Source organism: Daucus carota, chromosome 4 (genome assembly GCF_001625215.2).
Source record: "Daucus carota subsp. sativus chromosome 4, DH1 v3.0, whole genome shotgun sequence".
NCBI classification, from domain to species: Eukaryota; Viridiplantae; Streptophyta; class Magnoliopsida; order Apiales; family Apiaceae; genus Daucus; species Daucus carota.
In genome coordinates, this window is record NC_030384.2 from 27,651,199 (window position 1) to 27,673,685 (window position 22,487).

Here is a 22,487-nt window from a genome sequence, read left to right on the forward strand (position 1 = left end):
CTCTGTAAGAATAAAGTAATAATTATAATATATGTACTTCTACACAACCAATTTCCGCCAATTCTTTTGTCAATATATGAACTTCAACTTCAAAAGCATCCGCTCATAAGTCATTCTCATGAGATGTTGACATAGAAAGATTACTTTTCATGAGGCAGAGTAGTCTTGTCCTGGAATTCAAAACATAATTGTCACACATAAGGATTTCGTTTGTAAAGGTGACACTATAGTTTAAAATAGTAAAGATACAACAGTTCTTAGAGAATTTTTTCAGTAGCAAATGTGTCGATGAATTTATAAACTAAATTTTGGAATCATGTGAAAGCCTGATTAGCAATAACGGTGAAATATTGTAAATTGTATGACTGCAATAATTTACTATGCTTGAGTCAGAAACTATTGGTGTAATAAACTGAATCAAGATATAACCTAAGAGTGAAAAAAGGAAAAATTATTCCATTTGGGGTAATACATTCCTCATCTCATCATGCAGAAGCATACTGAGAGTTACATTTTCATGTTAAATGTTTAAAACTAATTTTAAAGTAATACAACACATATAACTTGTACTATATAGTTATTTTATCATTGAATTTACCTTTGGAAACAGGATAAAAATATTGAGAAAAATGATTTCAATGAATTAGTACCCTCCCCACAAACTTAACACATAAGTATAGCTATATCGAGAAAACTTCCAAGGACTAGACTCTAGCTTAGCAATTTTCATGAAAATTACTATAAAATCAAAGTTTTATAACAAATTTGTACCTTATGAGTGCCTTTATTCCATCCGTAAGAACGAGCCTTTTCTTGGGACAAACAATACTAGTTAGTCGCCGTTTAAATGCATCCACTTCCCTGAACATGGCGAGAGCACGTTAGGGGTGAAATATAAAAGTAAATGAGGTAAAATATAAATAGCAACAAAGTAACACTCACATAGTTTTGACCGCATGTGGTACACTATTATTGTTACTTTTGACAAGAATAAGGAGAACACCATAACATCATCAAGAATAATTGGAAATGATATTTTTTTTTGAAATATAAAATACATGTGAGAAGATGCAATATATATAGCATTCTAACAAGTTAAACCTAGGAAATATTAACAAGGACTAGATTATGGATGTGAGCTTGTTTTCCTTATGTAGTGGTTGAAAATAAATGCGAGAATTGAGTAATAAAGCTTGAAAGCTAGACTTGAGTTTGACGCGCGTTGTGCAAAAAGTTTCAACCAGCAATGAAAGCAGGTTTTTACGAGTACAGTGCAGACTTTTTTAGTTAATAAGGGTATATAGTTCTTAAGTACCTTTATAAGACTAGTGTCCTGTACATATCTTTGCATGACATTTCTTACAAGCATACTATTATCTTTTACTATGTATTCTCCTTAAATGAGAACTATATGCTTACACACATTGCCTCTTGAAAGTTGAACCCACCCTTGGAATCATTTTTTTATTATAACAAACTCATTATGAGGCCAGTTTTTCCCAGCCATATTTTATACATAGCAGAGGGGCGAAAAGATATATAGTTATAATTAAAAATGATTACAAATATTAATGATCCATATATTACAAATATTATTGTCCCACGTCATAAATATTAATGTTAGGCACCATCATTCATGGATTGTTATAAGATTCTGTAAAGTATAAAAACTCTGCCGCACTCATACCTAGCACTAATACCTATCTTCATATCGAAAGCAAAATACAAGTAGCAAACAATCCAAAATTCTTGCATGTCATTTGATGATATTATTATCTATAATACTCTATATCTCATAGCTAGAGTCAATGGGAGGAGGTATGTGATGGTGGTAACTAGTCGCTAGTTGTGATATGTTATGGAGGTAAATTGTGGTGGCTATTAGTGATAGTAGGTGATAGTAGGTCAATTATAGCAGTACTAATGAAGATAATGATCACATTTGTGGTATATGTGTGTATTTTTTTAATTATATTTGAGAGATAAGTTATGTATAAGATATTGATTTGTCATGTACTATAGCCTGTGGTTTTTAAAAATTGGTCAGGTTTAGTTTATAGACTAATTTGGTTTATGTTGGACTAACACTTTGTATATCTATATATTGACACACACATATCTATATTATATAATTGAATCTTCGGTTTGTAGTCATGCATTAACGGTGGATCACTTGAATAAACTAAACATTTATTAGAGAATTGGCCACCCAAAAGATCCTTGTGAAAAATGACAAAAACACCTCTAACACCGTTGATCATTTTTGATAAAAGTAAATAGTGCTATTCTAAAAAATACTAAAGCAACATGCAGTGCTTCTAATGATTGATATCATGTTAAGAAAACAAAAGAGTTGATAGTCAAACCTATCATCACCAGTGTCACCCTCAACATTAAAGCTCTCAATTTGAGTGCTCAACATATTTAATGAATCAGTAGTTGTACCACTATGGTTTGCAAAAGAGGAAGCATGTATGTCCTGTAAAGAGTGTGAATATACAAATTATTACATACTAAGAATCAACCCTCGAAGTATATCAGGCAACAAACAACACAGTACATTATTAGGAAGAAGTTCAAGAAATAACCAGCAATATCAAATTGAACATTATGTAGCTCACCTCTTCACCGTTGTTAGTGACATTTTTTGTAGCTGATGCTACAGATGAAGGAATGACACTATCAGAAGAATTTTTGAATTTATCCTTCCCTTTCTTACCATTCTTTTTCTTCTTCCTCTTCAAAGTGCCAATCCCCTTGGTATCTGCCATTATAATGTATTAAAAATTTGACGATGGCATTTTAAAAAACAAAAGCACCATGCATCTAAAACTACAATAAGCAACACTAGTGTATTAAAAAATTTAAAAGAAACTGAAAACTGCCATTAAACCCTATACAAACTATAAAAGTGGCTTATTACTTTCTACTCCAAAAAACAAAAGATAAATGCATCTAAATTGTAGATATCATTTTAGGATGTATTAGCTACTTTGACAATCTAGACACACTTGAGGATGAGTGCTTGTATGTATTAATACAAATCATTTTAGGATGTCTTAGTTACTTTGAAAATGTAGACAAACTTGAGGAGGAGCTCAAGTTGAGACAGAAGCTCAAGAATGGCTAATATAAAATATGTGAAAAGGTTGATTTGCGTTTATCCAATAGGATGTAAGACACACATACTAAATTAGTTAGAAAGAATAAAGATACCTCCATCTCCCCCGTTGATAAAAGAAATGAGGTCATCAACTGAACGTTCTTCATGCCTATGAGCTTCGTCTTTTCCCTCCGCTTTCTATCAAACCAACAATATCAACATAAAATAATTAAAGACTCGTAATTATAGATATTAAGAAACATATTCAAGTTGTAAATAATATGAATTTTGCTAATCAGTTGAAAGATGATGTAAGATTTTTACCTTTACATTCTCTAGGTCTTTGATGTCTTTCTTTTGTTTTCCCAACAATTTATTTGAATTTCTAATACGTGAATCACAATTTAAATTTTCCTGAGGCTGGAGCACTTGTCCCTGCATCAATTGACAAAGTCAACACAAAAAAAGAAGAGGGGACATGTCATCCGAAAACACTTACTTAACATGGCGGGTGCAAGTAAAAAATAATACCTTTGCACACTTCTCAAAATATTTAATGAAATCTTTCTTCACATCCCCTGAGTTTTTACCAATGTTTTGAGCAAGTGCATCACATATGGTGTCCACTGCTCCTTCCAATTGAAGATAATTTGCAGCGTGACCCAACTTGAGGAGAGTCGGTGTGTCCTTTTTCACAAATTCATAAACAAACAAATCGCACTCCTGGTCAATGAACAAACATATATTAATTTTAATGTTTTTCTATCCTTGATTCAAAAGACTTTCGAAAATAAGAATGAGTGTTAGTCGAGCATGGAAGCCCATGCTAACACGAAAAAACAAGCGAATGGGCTTATAACCTCGGCAGATCGATTAGATTCATTAATGAATTGAAAGTAATCTTTGAACAATTTCATTCCTTCTGCTGCAACCTTTGGAGGTAGACAAATGGGGTTGCTCCTTGAAAACCCAACTCCACAATTCAATAAATGGGATAATACGGGGGATAACCAACAAAGATCAGATTCTAATTCTATCATGTCTCCCTCAGCACTTTGAAGCCATACTGTGCACTTGGCGGCCTGTAAGTAAAAAACCATCTCAAGACATTAACTCATCAACATATACAAAACAACCAACAATGTATACTAATAATTTCTCCATAAAACATGAATCGCTAATGTAGTTTGAGGAATAATTCATGTATTACATCAAATGCTTGGCATTGGTCATATGTTCTTAATTAAGACCCATAGGGAAGAGTAGTGTAAGACTTGAGCATTCTAAACATACATAAACTAGTGATAAAAAAAATTAGCCAAACTTACCGAGTATAGTCATAGTTACTAACAAGGATATTAAAGTCACCTATATAATTAAAATGTTGATTAGAATTAAGAATTTCCTTCACTTAATATTTTTAGAAAAATAGGTAAGTTTAATATAGTTATATTTTGTAGATTTTAAGATAAATAAGAATATTTTCTTTGCATCTTAATAATATAAATGAATGTGATACAATTAAAAAAAATGGAAATTTATTTTCAATATGAATGACTATAGTTATTTATGAATAACATTATATTTATAAAATTTTGAAATGAATTATTGCTACGTCCTTATAATATATTTACCCACTTTAAAACGTATTTTTTAATAATAAAATAATGTTTTTAAAATCACTCAAATTTTAATATGATTTTACCACTAAAGAGTCAACCAAGATTATAAATTTTAAATTAAGAGAGTATAATATTATCTTATTCATTCTTACAATCTCAATTTCATGCACATAGTCTAAACAAATAAGAAATGTATAACCTTATTGATCAAATCAATAGACATACAAAGACATGAATATTATTGAGGAAACACAAATTGAAAACTTCAAGTGATATAATGAGAAAACTATTGTTACCTCCGGTTCCCTCAGTTTTTTTTTCCTTTTTGACAATAAAGATTTATTAAGAATGACCTGCATATTTGATAACCTGCGTTCATTCAACAAATCATATTATATAATCAAATGTTTATATTATAATATAATTATTAAATAACTCATATAAATATATAAATGAATCATATATCACTTTCTCATGAATTTGTATCAAAGAGAGATGATGTTAACAAATCCAGTAAAAGTAGTTTCTAACATGATGAAAATTGATTTAATAAAAGATTAAAACTTTGCATTATTATTATGAAGAAAATGGAGTGGAAGTAAAGAACTTAATACATACCAAGATATTAGTATGTACCGAGATGTAAACAGATTTTCAACCATAAAGTCAAACAAATAACTACACTTGCTACAACAAAACTCTTAATTACTAAAATTATGATATGTATAATATTTGGAGATTGTTCATTATTCGAGAGAATATATAATCCTTTCGGATTATAAAAGATAGCATAGTAATGAACATTCTATGGTATTTCACAAGTATATTAAATATTTCGTAAGAATCTCATGGTGCTCAATTATAATTTTAAAAAATATATATAATTTATGGTATTCAATAGAAACTTATGTATCTTTAAAGATATAGAGGTATTAAGGAATTAAAAATTTCCTTTAAAATTTGGTGGTGGAGTAATTTATAAACATATGATCCTTTGAAAGCTTTGCCATTGAGTCTACTACTTACTTTTACAACCATCCACCTAGATATAGGTATCTTACATCCCAAGAATAAAAAGTATCCTACAAGCTAGAAGGCCATATCACTAATCTTGTAGACTATAATATATGTAACTTATCATGTTACATCTTGTGATATTTTTTTTTTTTTTTGAGTTGGTATAACTTGAAAAATACTCTTAAAAAATCGAGTACAATCAATATAATCAAATAAACTTGGTTTTAGAAGCTCTTCATCGTCATTTACCTGGCAATGGCTATGTAACTTCGTTTTAGGAAGCCGATAAATTTCTTCAAAAATATTTTTTAAAAAATTTATTTATGCTTAAAAAATTCAAATGTCACATTTGTGTGGTAAAGTAAATAAAATATATGCTCGTATATTTATTTGTGGATTATCAAGAATGAATAAATATAATAGTAGTGTTCTTGATGAAGAATTACTTTTGGGGATAGTATTTCACGCGAAAAGACATCCAGATATCCTTGCCTGTAGTGATTTGATAAAGTAAAGAAGATTTGTTTTAAATAAAGAGGTGAAAGAAGTCCATTAGTAAGAGACTTTTGGGAGGAATCCAAAAATAGATCCATACCCGCTTGGCTAGCCCAAGAACAGACAATATGTCTCAACTCCCACATCATATATAAAGAAGATTTTTTTTGAATATAGGCCGTCAAAGAACTCCGTTAGTTTTGAGACTTTTGCGCGGACCAACAGGGGTGGCGCAATAGTAAATCTATATTATCATTTGTAATTATGCAACATAAAGATATCTAACAATATTGTATTTTTAAGCACAATCATATTAGTTTAATGTAAAGTAATGGATATATAATATGTTGTATGTTGATAAGTTTAGGAGGAATCTTTTCGTCCCTAACTAAAAATGGTTAGGGGAATGAATTATATTTGTGCATATCACCATATGAATGAGGAGACCAAAGTAAATATTTATATAATTTAACCAATTAATAACTTAGCTGTAAGACCATATTGGTTATCTTAATGTAATTATAAAGGCTAAAATACTATCTAAGTAGTGGATTTTGGATGTTATAAACAGCTAACTTATCGGTAGACATCCTCATCAAGCCGACAAACTAATGTCAAAATTTTAAAAACAAATATATGTTACATGGATCTTAAAAGTATATATAAAAATAAATGACACAAAAAGTACATGTGAGAGCATGATAACCTTCAAATTGTCTACAGAGACCACCAATTATACTTAGCACTGTATAAGAAGAATATAATAATTATAAGAGCTAATTGCAATCCGGACCCCCTAACTTTCGTTCAAAAATGATATCGTATCCATACTTTTGAGTTTCCAAAAGTATGGGTACAATATCGTTTTTAAACGAAAGTTAGGGGTCCGAATTGCAATTACCTCTAATTATAATATAAGTACTTCTTCACAACCAATTTCCACCAATTTTATTGTAAATATATGAACATCAACGTCAAAAGCATCCACTCATAAGCCATTCTCATGAGGTGTAGAAAGATAAATTTTCATGAGGCGGGAGAGTAGTCTAGTCGTGGAATTCAAGCATAATAGTTATATATAAGGATTTTGTTTGTCAAGGTGACACCATAGTTTAAAATAATAAAGATACAACACTTCTTAGAGATTTTTTTTTTCACGAGCAAATGTGTAGGTGAATTTATAAATTAAATTTTGGCATCATGTGAGAGTCTAATGAGCAATAACGCTCAAATATGATAAATTATATGATGGCAATAATTTATCATGCTAGAGTCGGAAACTAGTCATGTAATAAACTAAATCAAGATAGAAGGTGAGGGTGAAAAGAGGAAAATATATTCCATTTCCCCTAATACATTCATTATCTCATAATGTGGAATCAAATTAAGAGTAACATGTTTAATGTTAAGAGATTTAAACTAATTTTAAAGTAATTCCCGATGCACATAACTTGTACTATATAATTATTTTATCAATTAATTAACCTTTGGGAACAAGACAAAAATATTGAGAAAAATGATTAATTTGAATGAATTAATACCCTCCCTAGAAACTTAACATATGTATAGCTATATCGAGAATATTTTTAACGACGGACTAGCTTAGCAATTTTCATGAAAATTACTGTAAAATCTAAGTTTAATAACAAATTTGTACCTTATGAGTGCCTTTATTCCATCCGTAAGAACGAGCCTTTTCTTGGGACAAATACTAGTTAGTCGTCGTTTAAATGCATCCACTTCCCTGAACATGGCGAGATCACGTTAGGGGTGGGAAAAAAAGTAAATGAGGTAAAATATAAATAGCAAAAAAGTAACACTCACATAGTTTTGACTACATGTGGTACACTATTATTGTTACTTTTGACAAGAATAAGGAGAACACCATAACATCATCAAGAATAATTGAAAATGATATTTATTTTGAAATATAAAAATACATGTGAGAAGATGCAATATAGCATTCTAGTTAACAAGTTAAACCTAGGAAACTTTAACCACAATTAGTTAAAGCTTGTTTTCTCTGTGTAGTGGTTAAAAATAAATGTAAGAATTGAGTAATAAAGCTTGAAAACTAGACTTGAGTTTGATACCCATTATGCAAAAAGTTTCAACGAGCAGTGAAGGTGGGTTTTTATGAATACAAATTATCAAGAACAATGAAGATTATAATTCAAGACAAAAACAGAGCAATAATTATAAACATGCGAAAATACAATTATTAAGAACCCACAATTATTAACAAAACCTCAAATTATAAACATTGAAATCCCTCCTCAAATAATAAACAGAGCACGCATAAACAAACAAGTAGTAAGCGTTCGAAAACACTCGATTAGTAAGCATTCGAAAATCCCCAATTAGTAAGCATACAAAAGAAGCCCCAAATCTAGGATTTTGGAACCCTACAAAAAACCACAAAATCTACGGTTTTAGACAAAATCAAATGGGTAAGTTTTGAAAATACTTGATGATTGAAACAACAAATCGAAACTCCAATCGAAGATTCAAACAACAAAAATCTAACTCCGACTCAGACCAAATCGCACGGCTCCGAAGCTCCAACTTCGAATCCAACTCTGATTAAACTCCAAGCTACACAAAATAAATCTAATTAAACTCCGAGCGAGAGATAGTGAGAGTGATAGAAGGTCAGAGCGAGCGAGACAGTGAGAGAGGATGAGAGCATATCTACCTTTTTTGAGAGGGTGATATGTTTTGAACGTGAGAGATATGATTTTAATTGAAATGATTTATTTTCTTTTTTTTTTTTTTAATTTTGAGCGGCTATCTTTACAATTTTGAGCAGGCCGCTGAAATTTTTGTTTTCCACCAATTTTTTTTAACATTTTTCGTTATTTAAGGCAACATCCTCGATCGTGTTTGCATTGAGGTTTAATTAACCCATATGCCAACATTTTAAAAACCCACAGCAACTTTCATTAAGAATGTTGGCTTATATTCATGTTTTTCAAATTTTTATTATCTAAAGCAACATTTTATGGAAAAAAAGAAATTTGTCTAATGAAAACTCTTATATTTAAAAGTTAATACATAAAGAAGCACATAATTTCATTCATGTGTGTGTGTGTATAAGTAGTTGATCCTACACTCATGACGGCACCGCTCTTATGTTGCAATCGCCATATATAAACATTCACCGAGGTGCCAGCAATAATTTTTCACCGACCATAACTTTTTTTAGAAAGCATGCCTCCTCGAGAAGGATCGGCCCAGAAATTGATGTCCACAATCACCATTGTCAACTACTTAAATCACCGGTTTATACTTCATTAAAAACTATTTAATATAGTAAAATCAACTATTATTTTTATTATTCAGAAAGTCTACTTGTGCTAATTACTCCGTCGATTGATTTACAACACCATCAGTTGAAGTTCATCTGTATAATCTGTTAATTGTTGCTAGTTTCTTTATTTGTTGACCATCCTTCACTTATACAGAGTTACAAGACATAAAATACTTATAATTCACCAACCTATTATGTATATCTGTTGATGGATAATTGAATTCATACACTAACATAATCAACTATAATTATTCATTGATAGATGAACTATTCTTGACATGTTACAATATTCTTATCTGTTGATAAGCTTCCTATCAACAGATACTCATAAACTCATGCTATCCGTTGATAGTTACAAATACTTAGCTAAATTACAACATACACTAAGTGTTATGTTCTCGTCAACATCAAGTATTCCTAATAGTGACTTTTTCGGATGAAGATGCATATCGTGCAATTATTCTTAATTCTATTATAAGAGTACTATACTGTCGTCGATGTATTGCCGGAGGACTGTAGAAATGGTCATCATCGTGGCTTCATGACACGAAGTAACCTCCTGCTGAGGCCATCTCTCTATTGTCTCTCTGTCTTTCTATCTGTAATCAACAACGTATGAGTGTGAATTGAAATAATTCAAGATCAATTTATGCATTAATGGGCCATTCTTGTTCGAGAGGTTTTTCTAATATTTCTGTACGAACTCGGTAGTTGTGCATGCCCCAAATTAATTTTATTTCATATTAACAACATATTATTGTTTTAATTTAATTTTTCCCACGTAAGATTACAAGTCAGATATTAATGTTTTAAATTTTATTTTATTTTCATTTGCCACATAAGTATTGACTAACGTTTGTTAGTGGACTTTTAATGGAAGGATGTGAATTTGAAAATTTGAAAAGTTTAACAAATAGTAATATTGATAAAAATAGGATATGGACTTAGAAGTTCATAGACGGCTGAATTAATTTTCCTTTTATTAATTCAACACTCTATATTAGCTTCTACTCAATGAAGCATTCTCAATCTTTAACTACTGAATCATTTTGATCATTCTACATCGAATATCTTGAATCACGTCCTAAAAAATTCCATACTACTTCTCTAAATAACTTCAGTATGCTTAGTTTGGCAATCGATTAATCAACGAAGAGATATCATATTATATAAGAGTTATTTCAAACCTTAAATTATTTTTTTGTCCAAATCACAATAATCCAAATATATATACCCATTAGTGAAAATATAATAGCCGGGTTATATATGTCTACCACATCATCAGTACACATAAACGACACAGTTTATGGTAATATTTTTTTAACGGTCAATCATAATGTATGTATTAATGCTAATGGCTATATATATTAATTAAGTTTATTGTTTGATTGTAAGTTCCTAAAAGAGTCAATAGTTTAGTGATAAAACAATCCAATTTCCCAATAAAAATATTGTCTTGGTAATTTAGGATATTATTTTGGTATTTAAACTCCAACAATATGCCTTATAATTATGTATTATGTAACAACCGGTAATTTTGAACTTTTTCATAAGCACGATACTTATATTCTATGTTATTATGTCGATACGTGGAATTGTTATACAAGAGTGTATATATATTCTCTTGTTATGTGGTATTGCAAGTATCACTAATATAATTTCTACGCGATATAATTTGTACGCGAGTAAGATTTCTTGTTACGCGATTTAGTGATAATTGGGATTATACACGACTTGATGGCATAATTAGATTCTATTTCGTGTATAAATAGTCGTATGCGAGAGATTTCGCTACGCAATCAATTATCTTGCACGATTCGGTGTTAATTTAATAGTTGCGGCTACGCGATTTAATAATAGTAGAGATTATCGTAAATAGTGGTAAATCGTTTCGTTGTGATATACATATATAATTGTAGTGGAAAGTCGTTTCGTTGTGAATTATTACGTGTATTATTGTGTGTAAATTCTTTTTATACATAGATTATATATTAGAGGGTAATACTTGAAAATGCTTTTAAAAATATTTCTTTGTCCAAAATTTTTGATCATGATTTTGTTAAACTTGTAAAATCTCATAGTATTTATAGTATTAATTTGATGATTTATGGAATTGTAGTTTATTTATTAAAATCTATTCATTTTATTCATACTTTTAATAATTATAAGATTACACTAGTACCCTTGCATGCATTTTGGTAGAGAATAGAGTCCAAGGGCATGACCGACTATTCACACCATTTGACTCTTGTAATTACCACTAAAACCTTGCATGCATTCTCACCTAAAGCCACTAGAAGGATAGATTTGTAACTACCCAAATCCACTCACATTTTAGTCAAGTCAAAATCACAAACCCAAGAGAATACTTCCATTATTTCTCTCACAAACACTCAAACTCTCACCAAAACTCTCCTCCCTCTCTCTCTCATTTCAGCCGAATACTACCTCCCTCCCAAACCCTTAAAATTTTCTCTTCATAACCTCATATACACACATATTTTGCAACTCATCCAAGAGAGAAAAATCATCTCCTAGTCACAAGCTTCCATTTAAGGTTAGTTTGAGTACTTGCATGTCACCAAGCCGAGATTTTCAACTTTGATTCATGTGAATCTAGAGTTGGAGTCATGGTGGCTTAGATACTTGGACAAGGAGTGGTCTTGAGGGAGTGTATCACCCCATTTGTCAAGCCATAACCTTGGTTCAAGCCCTCGGCAATGACTCTCAAAGAGCCGAAGGGAGTCCATTGATTTGGATGATTTTTGTTGATGTAATGAGATGTTTCTTGCTGGGTTCTTTGAGTTCTAGTCTCTACAAGATTGTTTTACAAAGTTTTAAACATTGCATGTCAAGATCTTGCCAAGAAAAGTTAGAGTTTATAAGTGCATGTCATGATTTTCATAGTATAAAGTGTATGCTGATTTTGTCACTTTTTAAACTGGTTTTTGATCATTGCATGCCTCGGTTTTTGCCATAAAATGCTAGTATAATATGTGCCATGATTAGTCATGTTCAGTTTTGATGTATTATGTGATTTTATATGGATTATGAGTTCGAAATCATGCTTAAAAATGCTGAAAACCAATCTGCTCTGCTCTGCTGTGATTTTTGGCCTCGGTAATGTGATTATTAAGGCTTGATTTGTGTTGTAATTTCTTGTATAAGGCTATACAGTAGTGGTATATAGATTATAGATTAGAGTTGATGGCTTGGTTGTTGTTGAATGGTGTTAAGATGGGTGATAAGGTGGAAGGAGGCACACACTAGCACTGGACAGATTTTTGCACATAGAAACTAGGAGTTCTGGTGTTGATTTGGTTGGGTTTTACTTGTCTCAAGTATCCAGGAGTTGGGAGTAAGTTTTGTTATGATTCCAGTAGGCTTAAATCACCAAAGCCCCTGCATTTAGGTAGGTATACACACTCAAAACAGTAGATACCCCAAAACAGGGCAGAATTGAGCAACCTGTGTTCTTGTGACGTTTTCACCTTGTCATGAGTGAGGCCTTCATGGGGCCTTGGCTTAACTGAGCTTAGTGAACCCTAAGAAAGCCTAACAAACCATTAGAACCCAAATCCTAGTGAGAAAACAGAGTTTTAAATCAGTAAACACAAGGCAGTTGGGAAACAGGGTAGTTTTCAGCAGAGTCAACTTTGAGTAATAACCTGGGAAGTTTCAGATGGGGCCTTGGAGTGAAACCAAGTCTGAGAGATAGCCTTAAGAGTTGGGAATCCATGGGAATTTATTTGGTAGGAATGCACTTAGTACACATTAAGTTATCTCAGTTAGGATGCAGGTAGTGCAGAGAGGTTACAACAGAGAACCTCACTGTGCCCTTTTAACATTTTTAAACCAATTTGTGTGAGGCCTTTGTATTGTATCAATAGCACAAGTAATTTTAGAGTCTTAGTAACCTATTAGGAGTAAATTAGAGTGAAGGCCCTAGTTAGAGCATCTTATTTCCACTAAGTAACCGAGAGCAACCTTAGAGAGTCATTGGAGAGTTGTAAGTGCAACTCTTGCATGATTGTCAAGGGTATAAGGGCTGAGTTTTTGCAAGCACTTTTAGGATTAAGATAAGGTCAGTATGGGGAGTTTAGAAGTTTAGAAATAAGCCTTTATGTGCTACTTGCTTATGTGTTTAGGAGTTTAAGTATATAGTATATAATATATATAGTTAATAAATCATGCCATGCCATTATGTGACTATGTGAATTATGTGGAGTATGTGAATACATGATTATGTTAATTGTCTTTCATATGTATAAATGAGCATGTATACCTATAAATAAGTACGTGTAATGACTCTTAAAGCGATAATTAGCTAATAATAGAGTATTAAGATACGTAACTAGAGAATAGGCGTGTGTAATATAAATTAGACTTAAAGTGCCCTTTAGTGACGAGGTTAATATAATGTGTAGGTTCCGAGGCGAAAGGAAAAGCTGGTACCATCAAGATTGAATAATCTCAGAATCTTGCAAAGGCAAGTTACTACATCCTTAACTTTACAATTGTTGCAAATATATGTGCACCCGTGACTCATAAATCCTCGCGAGTATTTTGTTGCAATAATCACCATGCCTATTATATTCGCAAATACCTTGATATAAATTCCCGATCATATTAGTACCTTTCTTTTCACATATTGCCTTATACTTAAACCACTAAACGATAGATTTCCTAATAAAACCTCCAATAAGATCATGACACGTACACTTTCATAAATACCGAATAACACTTGATAGAATTGACTTTCTTTTGACTTTGGAACTTACCCCCTTAAGTCCAATATGCGTTGACACATTATTAGTAAACTTGAACCCCTTTGCCATACTTCAATAAAGATGATATAAACCTTTTTCCGGCATTCATGTTATAAATCAAAATGAATTATAAAATGTTTTCTTTAGTGATTTGGACTAGACGCAAGTCCTTTTCACATATTATTAGGCTCACAGATAGCCTAGGGATCCCATTATATTTGAGAACCCAGCGCGGTTCGGGATTACTTCGCGGCTGATCACCGGCTGTAATCCGTAGCGTCCTAAAATGAGTTTTGATGATGATATGATTATAACATGTTGCCATATTGCCATGATGCCATGATTTCTATACCATGATTATCCATGTGTTTTGCCATGTCCATTCATCATATTATCATGAACCTTAATGATTGCTTTATCATTTATTTTTGAATTTGTTTCGGACACCTTTGATATTATTATGATGCCATGTGTTTAGGACTGTTAGTACTTGCTGAGCGTCTTTGCTCATGTTCTCGTATTTAACCCCTTTTACAGCTAGCAATTATGGTACGCACAAAGCAAACAGCACGTAAATCGACCACTGGCTACGCAGAGAATTGTTTAAGGGCGAAGGTAGTATATATGATATAAGCGGCTTTCGCTATTATATTGTACTAGTTAGATGGGCTGATCCACACTCTGAACTTTTAAGATCTTTTGGGACTTTATTTCACTCTTTTGGACTTGTAATTAACTAAATGTTATCTTTTGGGATTTAAATTATGTAATCTTAATTTCCGGATTTATTATTTATCTGTCTCTTGTTCATATTATATCAATTCGTGTGCGTGTGTTGGTTGGGGTGTGACATATTATTAATAAAAAAATAATATATTTGAGTTAATATTGGAGGCAAGAGATAATAGGAGAGAGATATGGTGAAATTGAGGGAAACTAAGTTATTATCCATAAAAATAGTTTAGGACATTCAAAATGGTGTCTTAGACATAGGGCACATATTGGATGTCCTAGTTTTATAAGACACTACTACCATATTTTTGGAACACTCGTTTCTCCTAAATGCCTTAAATTTGGATTTAGGACAATGTTGGACTTGCCCTAAGATTTTTTGACTTTTTTCATTACCTTTTCCATGCCTATGTTGATCACCTCTTCCTAAATATTGTTAGGAGTCATTTGTAATATGTGGAAATATGTGAGACAAGACACCGAATAATGCGACCAACGCCAACCACGTCAATATACTAGTGAACCTCTCATAAATCCTCATTGGCCTAAGACGCTTTGTTTGTGCTTAAGCTTGGCTGAGACATATTTTTTATTATAAAATATTTTTTTTCATGTATTTCTTTCTCACGAGAGAAGAATTTGTATAACAAATATAGTTTTTTTGATATGAAGTAATTATGGACATTCAACTCTAAACACTTTGTACGTTTCAAATACTTAATTTTCATAATACTTAATTTTCATAGAAGATCTTTAACCAACAAACTAAAACCTTTACCTAAAGGAATGGTAACGAGACTAAACATGAAATTTATGAAATCGTCTGAACTATGAGCCAACAATATTTTGTTTTAACTTCTGGACGAACACATTTTCATTTTCATCTTCTTAGCTTTGATTCCTTCTGTAACAACCTAGACTGAATATTGGACTGGTGAACTAATATTCTTGTTGAAAAAAAAATATAAATACTTCGGAGTCTTCTATGTGAGCTAAATCAAATCAAGGATCAGCAAATAATGAAATAAAAAATTAACAAAAAGATGGAGAAGGTACGTGTGAAAGTTTTAAAGATAAAGAATAAAGGGAACCATGAGCAGTGAAAATTATTCCTCGTTAGAAACGAGTGCAGTCTACTATCTAATATCTGAAGTGTTAATGCCGGTTTGGAATCACATGTAGATCATCACTCATAACAAAATATACAACGGTGTATCAACTTCTGAAGCACTTGTTTGTTGCTGGTTATTATTATTCTTATTTATGAACAAGCTCATATAGTCTTTCAGAGTATGGTTGTTATAATGGATTGGGTTCAGACCAGATGAAATTAAACATATATTCGGATTCATTTAATTTTACCGGATTTGGATTTATATCAGACTTGAGCTGGATTTGTTTTAACCTAATCCATATATGAATCCATTAGGATCATACTTAACAGATCAGCGCTTCGAACCGTTTAAGTAATTTGATATTTTGTAAAAATATTTAAATTCTTTTAAAAATATATTAAAAAACTTAATATTATTACTTAGAAATGCAAATATGACACACTTAATAAATAAATTTACAATAATAATGTCAGTAATATATATATAACCTTTGATTGGTCGACACAATGAAAAATTATACACTTCAAATTGATTCTTTCAACCCCGTCCTTTTATTCATGGACATCTTGAACTAAGTCGAACTTAGGGTCTGAGTGTTGTTCAAAATTATTGTGCCGCTAAAAAAGTGTTGTTTTGAACATCGATTAAAATTGTGTTGGAGAAGTACATAAACTAATTTTTCAATGTAAGAACTAAGTTAAATGTATTATATAACTAATATTTATGTTTTTAGACCCTACCCAAGCCCCAGAGGTATAGTTTTAGCATCTTTCTAGATATATTCAACAAATTGATAATTAGTGTTCAACACCCGATGTTGAACCCCAATTACAAATGTGTTGAATGCACGATTTATTTATGCGTTATTTTTAAAAATTATGATGTTTTTTCAAGAATTTTTGTTAGGTAGGAATATTCATTTATGCATCAGGAGATCATCACAATGAAGCGACAAGGAACAATGCAGTTGACAGAAACTGATGGCCGCATCAGCAACTGATGAAACCGCATCAGTAAGCGGATACTTGAACAGTATCGAGTACAATCAGTAATTGGAGATTGAGTTTGATAAGGAAAGAAATAAGATTGATACGATATAGCTTATTTATAGATATATACTTTTGTTTGAGTAAATCAAGTTAGTAATTATAGAAGTTGTGTACTATATAAACACAGATTATTAGGTCTTACGAAGATACGAGTATGTGAAGCACAACACGAGTAATATTTGTGTAACCTAGCAGCTCTTAATAATAGCAGCTCTTAAGAATTGTTATTCAGACAATGCAAACTTAGATTGTAGAAGGGGGGGTTGAATACAATCTACAAAAATTTCAACCAATTTTTGTTTAACAGATTATATTCAAGCGACAAGAGAAAATTAATCACTAAAACAGAAATTAAAAGAACAAAGATCTTTAAAAATTTTAGGTGGATTGTTTGATCCACCTGAAAGATTTTTATATTAAGAATTTTCCAAGTAAGAATTACTTGGCTACTTACAAAAGAATGAAGAGCAGAAACTTACAATTTCTTGCTTGCTATCTCTAATGCTTTGCTCTTCAGTTCTCAGTATTTGGATACATTGAAATAAAAATTACAATGTGAATATATATACTACTACAAACAAAACTAGAATTTCTTGGACTTGATAGAACATTTGGCAGCTTGAAATTCTTGTTGCTTTGCCAGAAATGGTAGGCTTCGAGGTTCTCAATATTTGATTAAACTGTTTTTAGTTTAGCTTCCAAAACTGGTGCAGCATCCGTCACATCAACCCATGTGCTTTCTGTCCTTTACTTGACTAGTAGCTTTCAACTGCCAACCATCAACTGCTAAAACATTTAGCGATTGATGGCTTCTGGAATTAGCGATTAATAGTCTTCCAGGTTTAGCCATTGATGGAATTGTTGTAGCGATTGATAGAGTGTTTATTTAGCCGTTGATGTTTCCTGTCTATCGATCGATCTTTACTTCACTTGGATAGATTATATGACTTCAAATATTTACAATTATGTCACCCTATTTACTCATCCATTGATAGATCAACTGCTAATCTAAAAACTTATATTATTAACCTATCAATCGCTAAGATACTCCATCTTTGTTACAGTACCACATCAGTCGTTGATGGGTGAATCTATCAATTGCTACTGCATTAGCATGCTAGCCATTGATTAGCTACATTTGATTTTATTCTAAGTAAGAATAAAATAACTTTGTATCATCAAGCATCACATTTTCCTAACAATCTCCCCCTATTTATATCTGTAAGAATTTCAAATATAAATTTGAGGTGCTTAATGATAACAACACACTAAGTACATAAAAGAAATGATTTGATTTGAAAAGGGAGTTAAAATACAAAAGGATAAGAAATATTACAATGAGAAATGAGTTGATCCTATAGACTGAGCAGATTTGCTTCTATACTCCACATGATTTGCAAAAAACATGCACTACTGGAAAAACAGGGTCATACAACGGTTTATCACCATTGTCTGTCATATCAGGATTCCGTTGAATATCGAGGCGATATCTAATTAAGTGTCAAACAATGGTTATTCAACAGTATTCGAAATGACAGTACCACAACGGTTACAGAACACTTGTTAGAAAAAAAACGACACAACAGCTTGTAAAAGAAAACCCATTGTTGGAACCACTTAACACAATAGTTTAATTGAATGGAAGAAATTTTTGTATGAAATACTTTTACACAACATTTTTTTTAATGTTACCTTTGTTTGTTTGATTTCTATATACAAGTGTTTTATAGGATTGTACGATTGTTTCAAAGCTCAAGCACAATGTCAAAGTTTATTTACATCGTTGTACTTATTATACACACACAATGGTTTAACATAAAAAACTGTTATTTGAAAGCTTACCTACAACAATTTAGGTCCAGAACTCATATTTATTTAAGTTTGACACACAATGGTTTATATAGGCTAGAACAATTGTTTAAAAGTTAATGCACAACGGTATAGTTCATACAAAGTGTTATTTTTAATTTATTTACACAATGATTTAATAAATAATCTATTATTTTTGCTTCTTCATAAACAGGGGTTTGCTAGTTTTTTATATATAACTTGTTCCCAAAATCAAAGCATTTACAAAAATACCAAATACAACCAACTAAATAAAAAATTAGTTTGATCATGTCAAGCTACCATCAAAATTTTTAAATATTTACAATATCTCTAATCTTTAGTGTGTTTGGTTGGATTCATGTCACGGTGAGGAGCAAAAACCTATTTTTTTCGACTTTGAGCAACTCATTAGCCCTTGTTCCATATTCTCAGCTCGTATTAGCCTGTGAAGGCTGCAAAAATAAAATAAATTAGTAGTGGCTAAGTCGCCATAGTCTTGTATACACAGTACATATCAGAAGTAAGTATTTAAATCACCAAAAGATATAAGTAACTTGGACTCATATACTAGTGGTAAGCATAGAGCATATTATACAACAGATAATTAATACACACCTGATCCTTAAAAACCATGTGAAAGCATTCATCTGCTTCATCCAATACAAACATCTTCAACCCCTTTGTCGGATTGCAGAGGTCTTTTCAAAACCTTTAAAACATGGCACTTGTATCAGCCAGCAGTAGGAAATATGAAAATCGATGCTAGAGGACTACATTCCTATTACCCCAATTGATTTTACAATATGAAGCATAAAACCTTCTTTTTTTACCTCGTATGGAGCTGTTCTGGTACTGATTGCATCATTTTCATTAAAAATTGGAATGCTCCTCAGTGCTATCAAAGAGTTCACTATTTGACCAAGCTGCACTCTATAGTCAGCATTCTTGAAATCATTGTCGGTCACTAGGAGTTGAGATGACATCACATCCAACTGGAAAAGAAAATGATTTCAATACAAATCAAACACTCCTCCCAAAGGTAAAAACTATTATAAAGATCCCTGATGTGCAACATTTTAGCAGGACACAAATGCATATCAATTTTAATGGTGTCACGAACTGCAGGAATACATATTCTCTTAAAGGTACCTGGCTAAATAATGCATCATAAAGTGCCATGAGGCTGTTCTGTCCAGCAGCTGCACATGCTTTTCCATCAAGTTCAACTTGAGGCTTCTGAAGATTAGCAAAACTGCAAGAGATTCTATACAATCTTATTCAATTTCTTAAGAGTCCTTTTACCATCTTACATCTAATTGCTACCATCCAAATACGTTATGTATAAAAGAAAAAAGAGTCGATATCTCGGCATTCTTTTTCTTTCTTCTAAGTATGACACTGCAAAAATATACACACGAACCTGCTATTGACCAGCTTTCTGTATGTAAGCCTTATTTTACCACTTTATCAAGTGCATAGCAGAAGCATGCATACAACATGTTTCACTGCAATGAATAAATATGAAAATTTATCATTGAGATATTGCTAGAGAAAAAAAATCTACATATCGACAAGAAACATATTATTACAATCTAACAAAGACTTATAAGCAATTTTGTGTGTGTCTATAGTGTTTAATAGTTACAAAGACAAACGGTATAATATCATGGTACTATACTGGTCTTTTCACTTGAATTGATACATACTTAAAAGTTACAAAATCATGGACCTGTTTGTGAAGAATTAGGACATCATAGGCTTTGAATCTGGCATCCATCTTGGACAACCAGCTGCAAGACCCTAACCATATGAAAATTAGAATTTTTACAACTATATATCTAAAAATTACAGAAACAACTAATACAAGCTTTGTATTCTATAGTGCAGTAAATCTCATCCAAGAACAAATAGATCTTCGGGACATTTCCTAAATGACTAAAAGAGTAATAGACTATGGCACTACATACTACAAAATAATAGCGAGTCAGCAAAATTCATCTTTAATATAAAGTACTTGTTGCTCACTGAATACAGAACTCAACTCAACTAAATTCATATTCAATTTTATCATTATATATTTCATATGAAGAACTCGGCCGAAATAACAATACGGCCCTGTGATTTTAACACTAAAGTACGTACAACTTTACATACATATATAATCACCAAATTAATGTCATAAAAATATAAATAGCTAGAACAAACCCAAATACAAACCAAAACTTTTGATATTAAAAACTTAACCACGCATATCCAAAATCCACAAAAACTGAACAATTTAATGCAACATAAATTAAAAGTAAAATATACACGCAGAAAAAGTGAAGAATACTTACTAATTGTAGATGACCCAAGTTAGACAACAGACCAAGGCAACAAACCACAAAAAGACGTTGATTTAAAAAGCACTTACTAATTCAGGCTAGGATTCTAGTAGTGACAGAGAATAGACATACTTCAGCTTCGCATTAGCCGAAATAATAGGAATCTATATATTTATGCACTATTTCAAGCTTGGGTTCTTGTAATTGAGATTCAGGGATCGTAAACTAGTTATAGAGAGAGTTGCAAGAGTGGTGAGATAAGATTTTAATTTTGATTTAGGGTTTAAGGTGAGTAAGAGTTCGAGAGAGGTGAGATTGTGAGAGAAAGAGAGAGATGAGAGGGAGAAGGCAGGAAAATTAGGGTTCTTTTTTTAGTTGAAATAGGCTACTGAAAAGAATTGGGGGAAGAAATAATGTTGGCGGATGGATAATTTGGTATTGGTGGGAAAATATTTGGTGCTCGGGGGAAAAACAAAGTTGGGTGTGTTTATTTATGTTTAGATGTTTTGTAATAATAATTGATTTTAGTCATTATAATTAATTGAAATATATTTTGAAATAAATATTTAAACGATCCAATCGTATGATGTTAATACTCACTAATTTTAGTCTTGTACAACAATAATAAAAAAATAAAAAATTTATCTTGTACGACTATTTAATGAAAATCTAGAAAAATTACTAGCCTCTAAAATGGGACTTGTGCCAGATTAAATGAAATATATTTTAAAATTAGTTTTTTAATGATCCAACCGTACGGATCTTAATACCCACTTATTTTAGTCATCTACAAAAATAATCAAAAAAATAATAAATTTATCTTGTACGACTTTATAATAAAGATCTAGTAAAATTACTAGTTTCTAAAACAAGACTATTGCCAGATTAACTAAAATATTTTTTGAAATGAATATTTCAACGATCCAACCATACGTATCTTAATACCCACTTATTTTAGTCATCTACAAAAATAATCAAAAAACTAATAAATTTATCTTGTACGACTTTTTAGCAAAAATCTAGTGAAATTACTAGTTCCCAAAACGAGACACGTGCCATATTAACTAAATGAATTTTTGAAATGAATTTTTCAACGATCCAACCGTACGGATCTTAATACC

At 31.4% G+C, this 22,487-nt stretch overlaps 2 protein-coding genes across 2 annotated transcripts; both read right to left on the bottom strand.

The window, feature by feature from the left end:
* Positions 1 to 103: 103 nt before the first annotated feature.
* On the bottom strand, positions 104 to 18,062 carry LOC108217117 (SKP1-like protein 21). The gene is made up of 9 exons (XM_017389965.2): positions 17,964 to 18,062; positions 3,964 to 4,185; positions 3,635 to 3,826; positions 3,428 to 3,538; positions 3,217 to 3,301; positions 2,622 to 2,764; positions 2,367 to 2,479; positions 772 to 861; positions 104 to 170 (listed from the first exon to the last, which is right to left on the bottom strand). The coding sequence occupies exons 1-9, from the start codon at positions 18,060 to 18,062 to the stop codon at positions 104 to 106; spliced, it is 1,122 nt and encodes a 373-aa protein (XP_017245454.2).
* A 1,289-nt stretch (positions 18,063 to 19,351) lies between these two features.
* On the bottom strand, positions 19,352 to 21,768 carry LOC108217118 (delta-1-pyrroline-5-carboxylate synthase). The gene is made up of 5 exons (XM_064092729.1): positions 20,463 to 21,768; positions 20,192 to 20,294; positions 19,873 to 20,034; positions 19,658 to 19,751; positions 19,352 to 19,494 (listed from the first exon to the last, which is right to left on the bottom strand). Exons 2-4 carry the CDS (start codon positions 20,219 to 20,221, stop codon positions 19,695 to 19,697), a joined length of 249 nt encoding a protein of 82 aa, XP_063948799.1. The 5' UTR covers positions 20,222 to 20,294; positions 20,463 to 21,768; the 3' UTR covers positions 19,352 to 19,494; positions 19,658 to 19,694.
* Between the last annotated feature and the right edge of the window lie 719 nt (positions 21,769 to 22,487).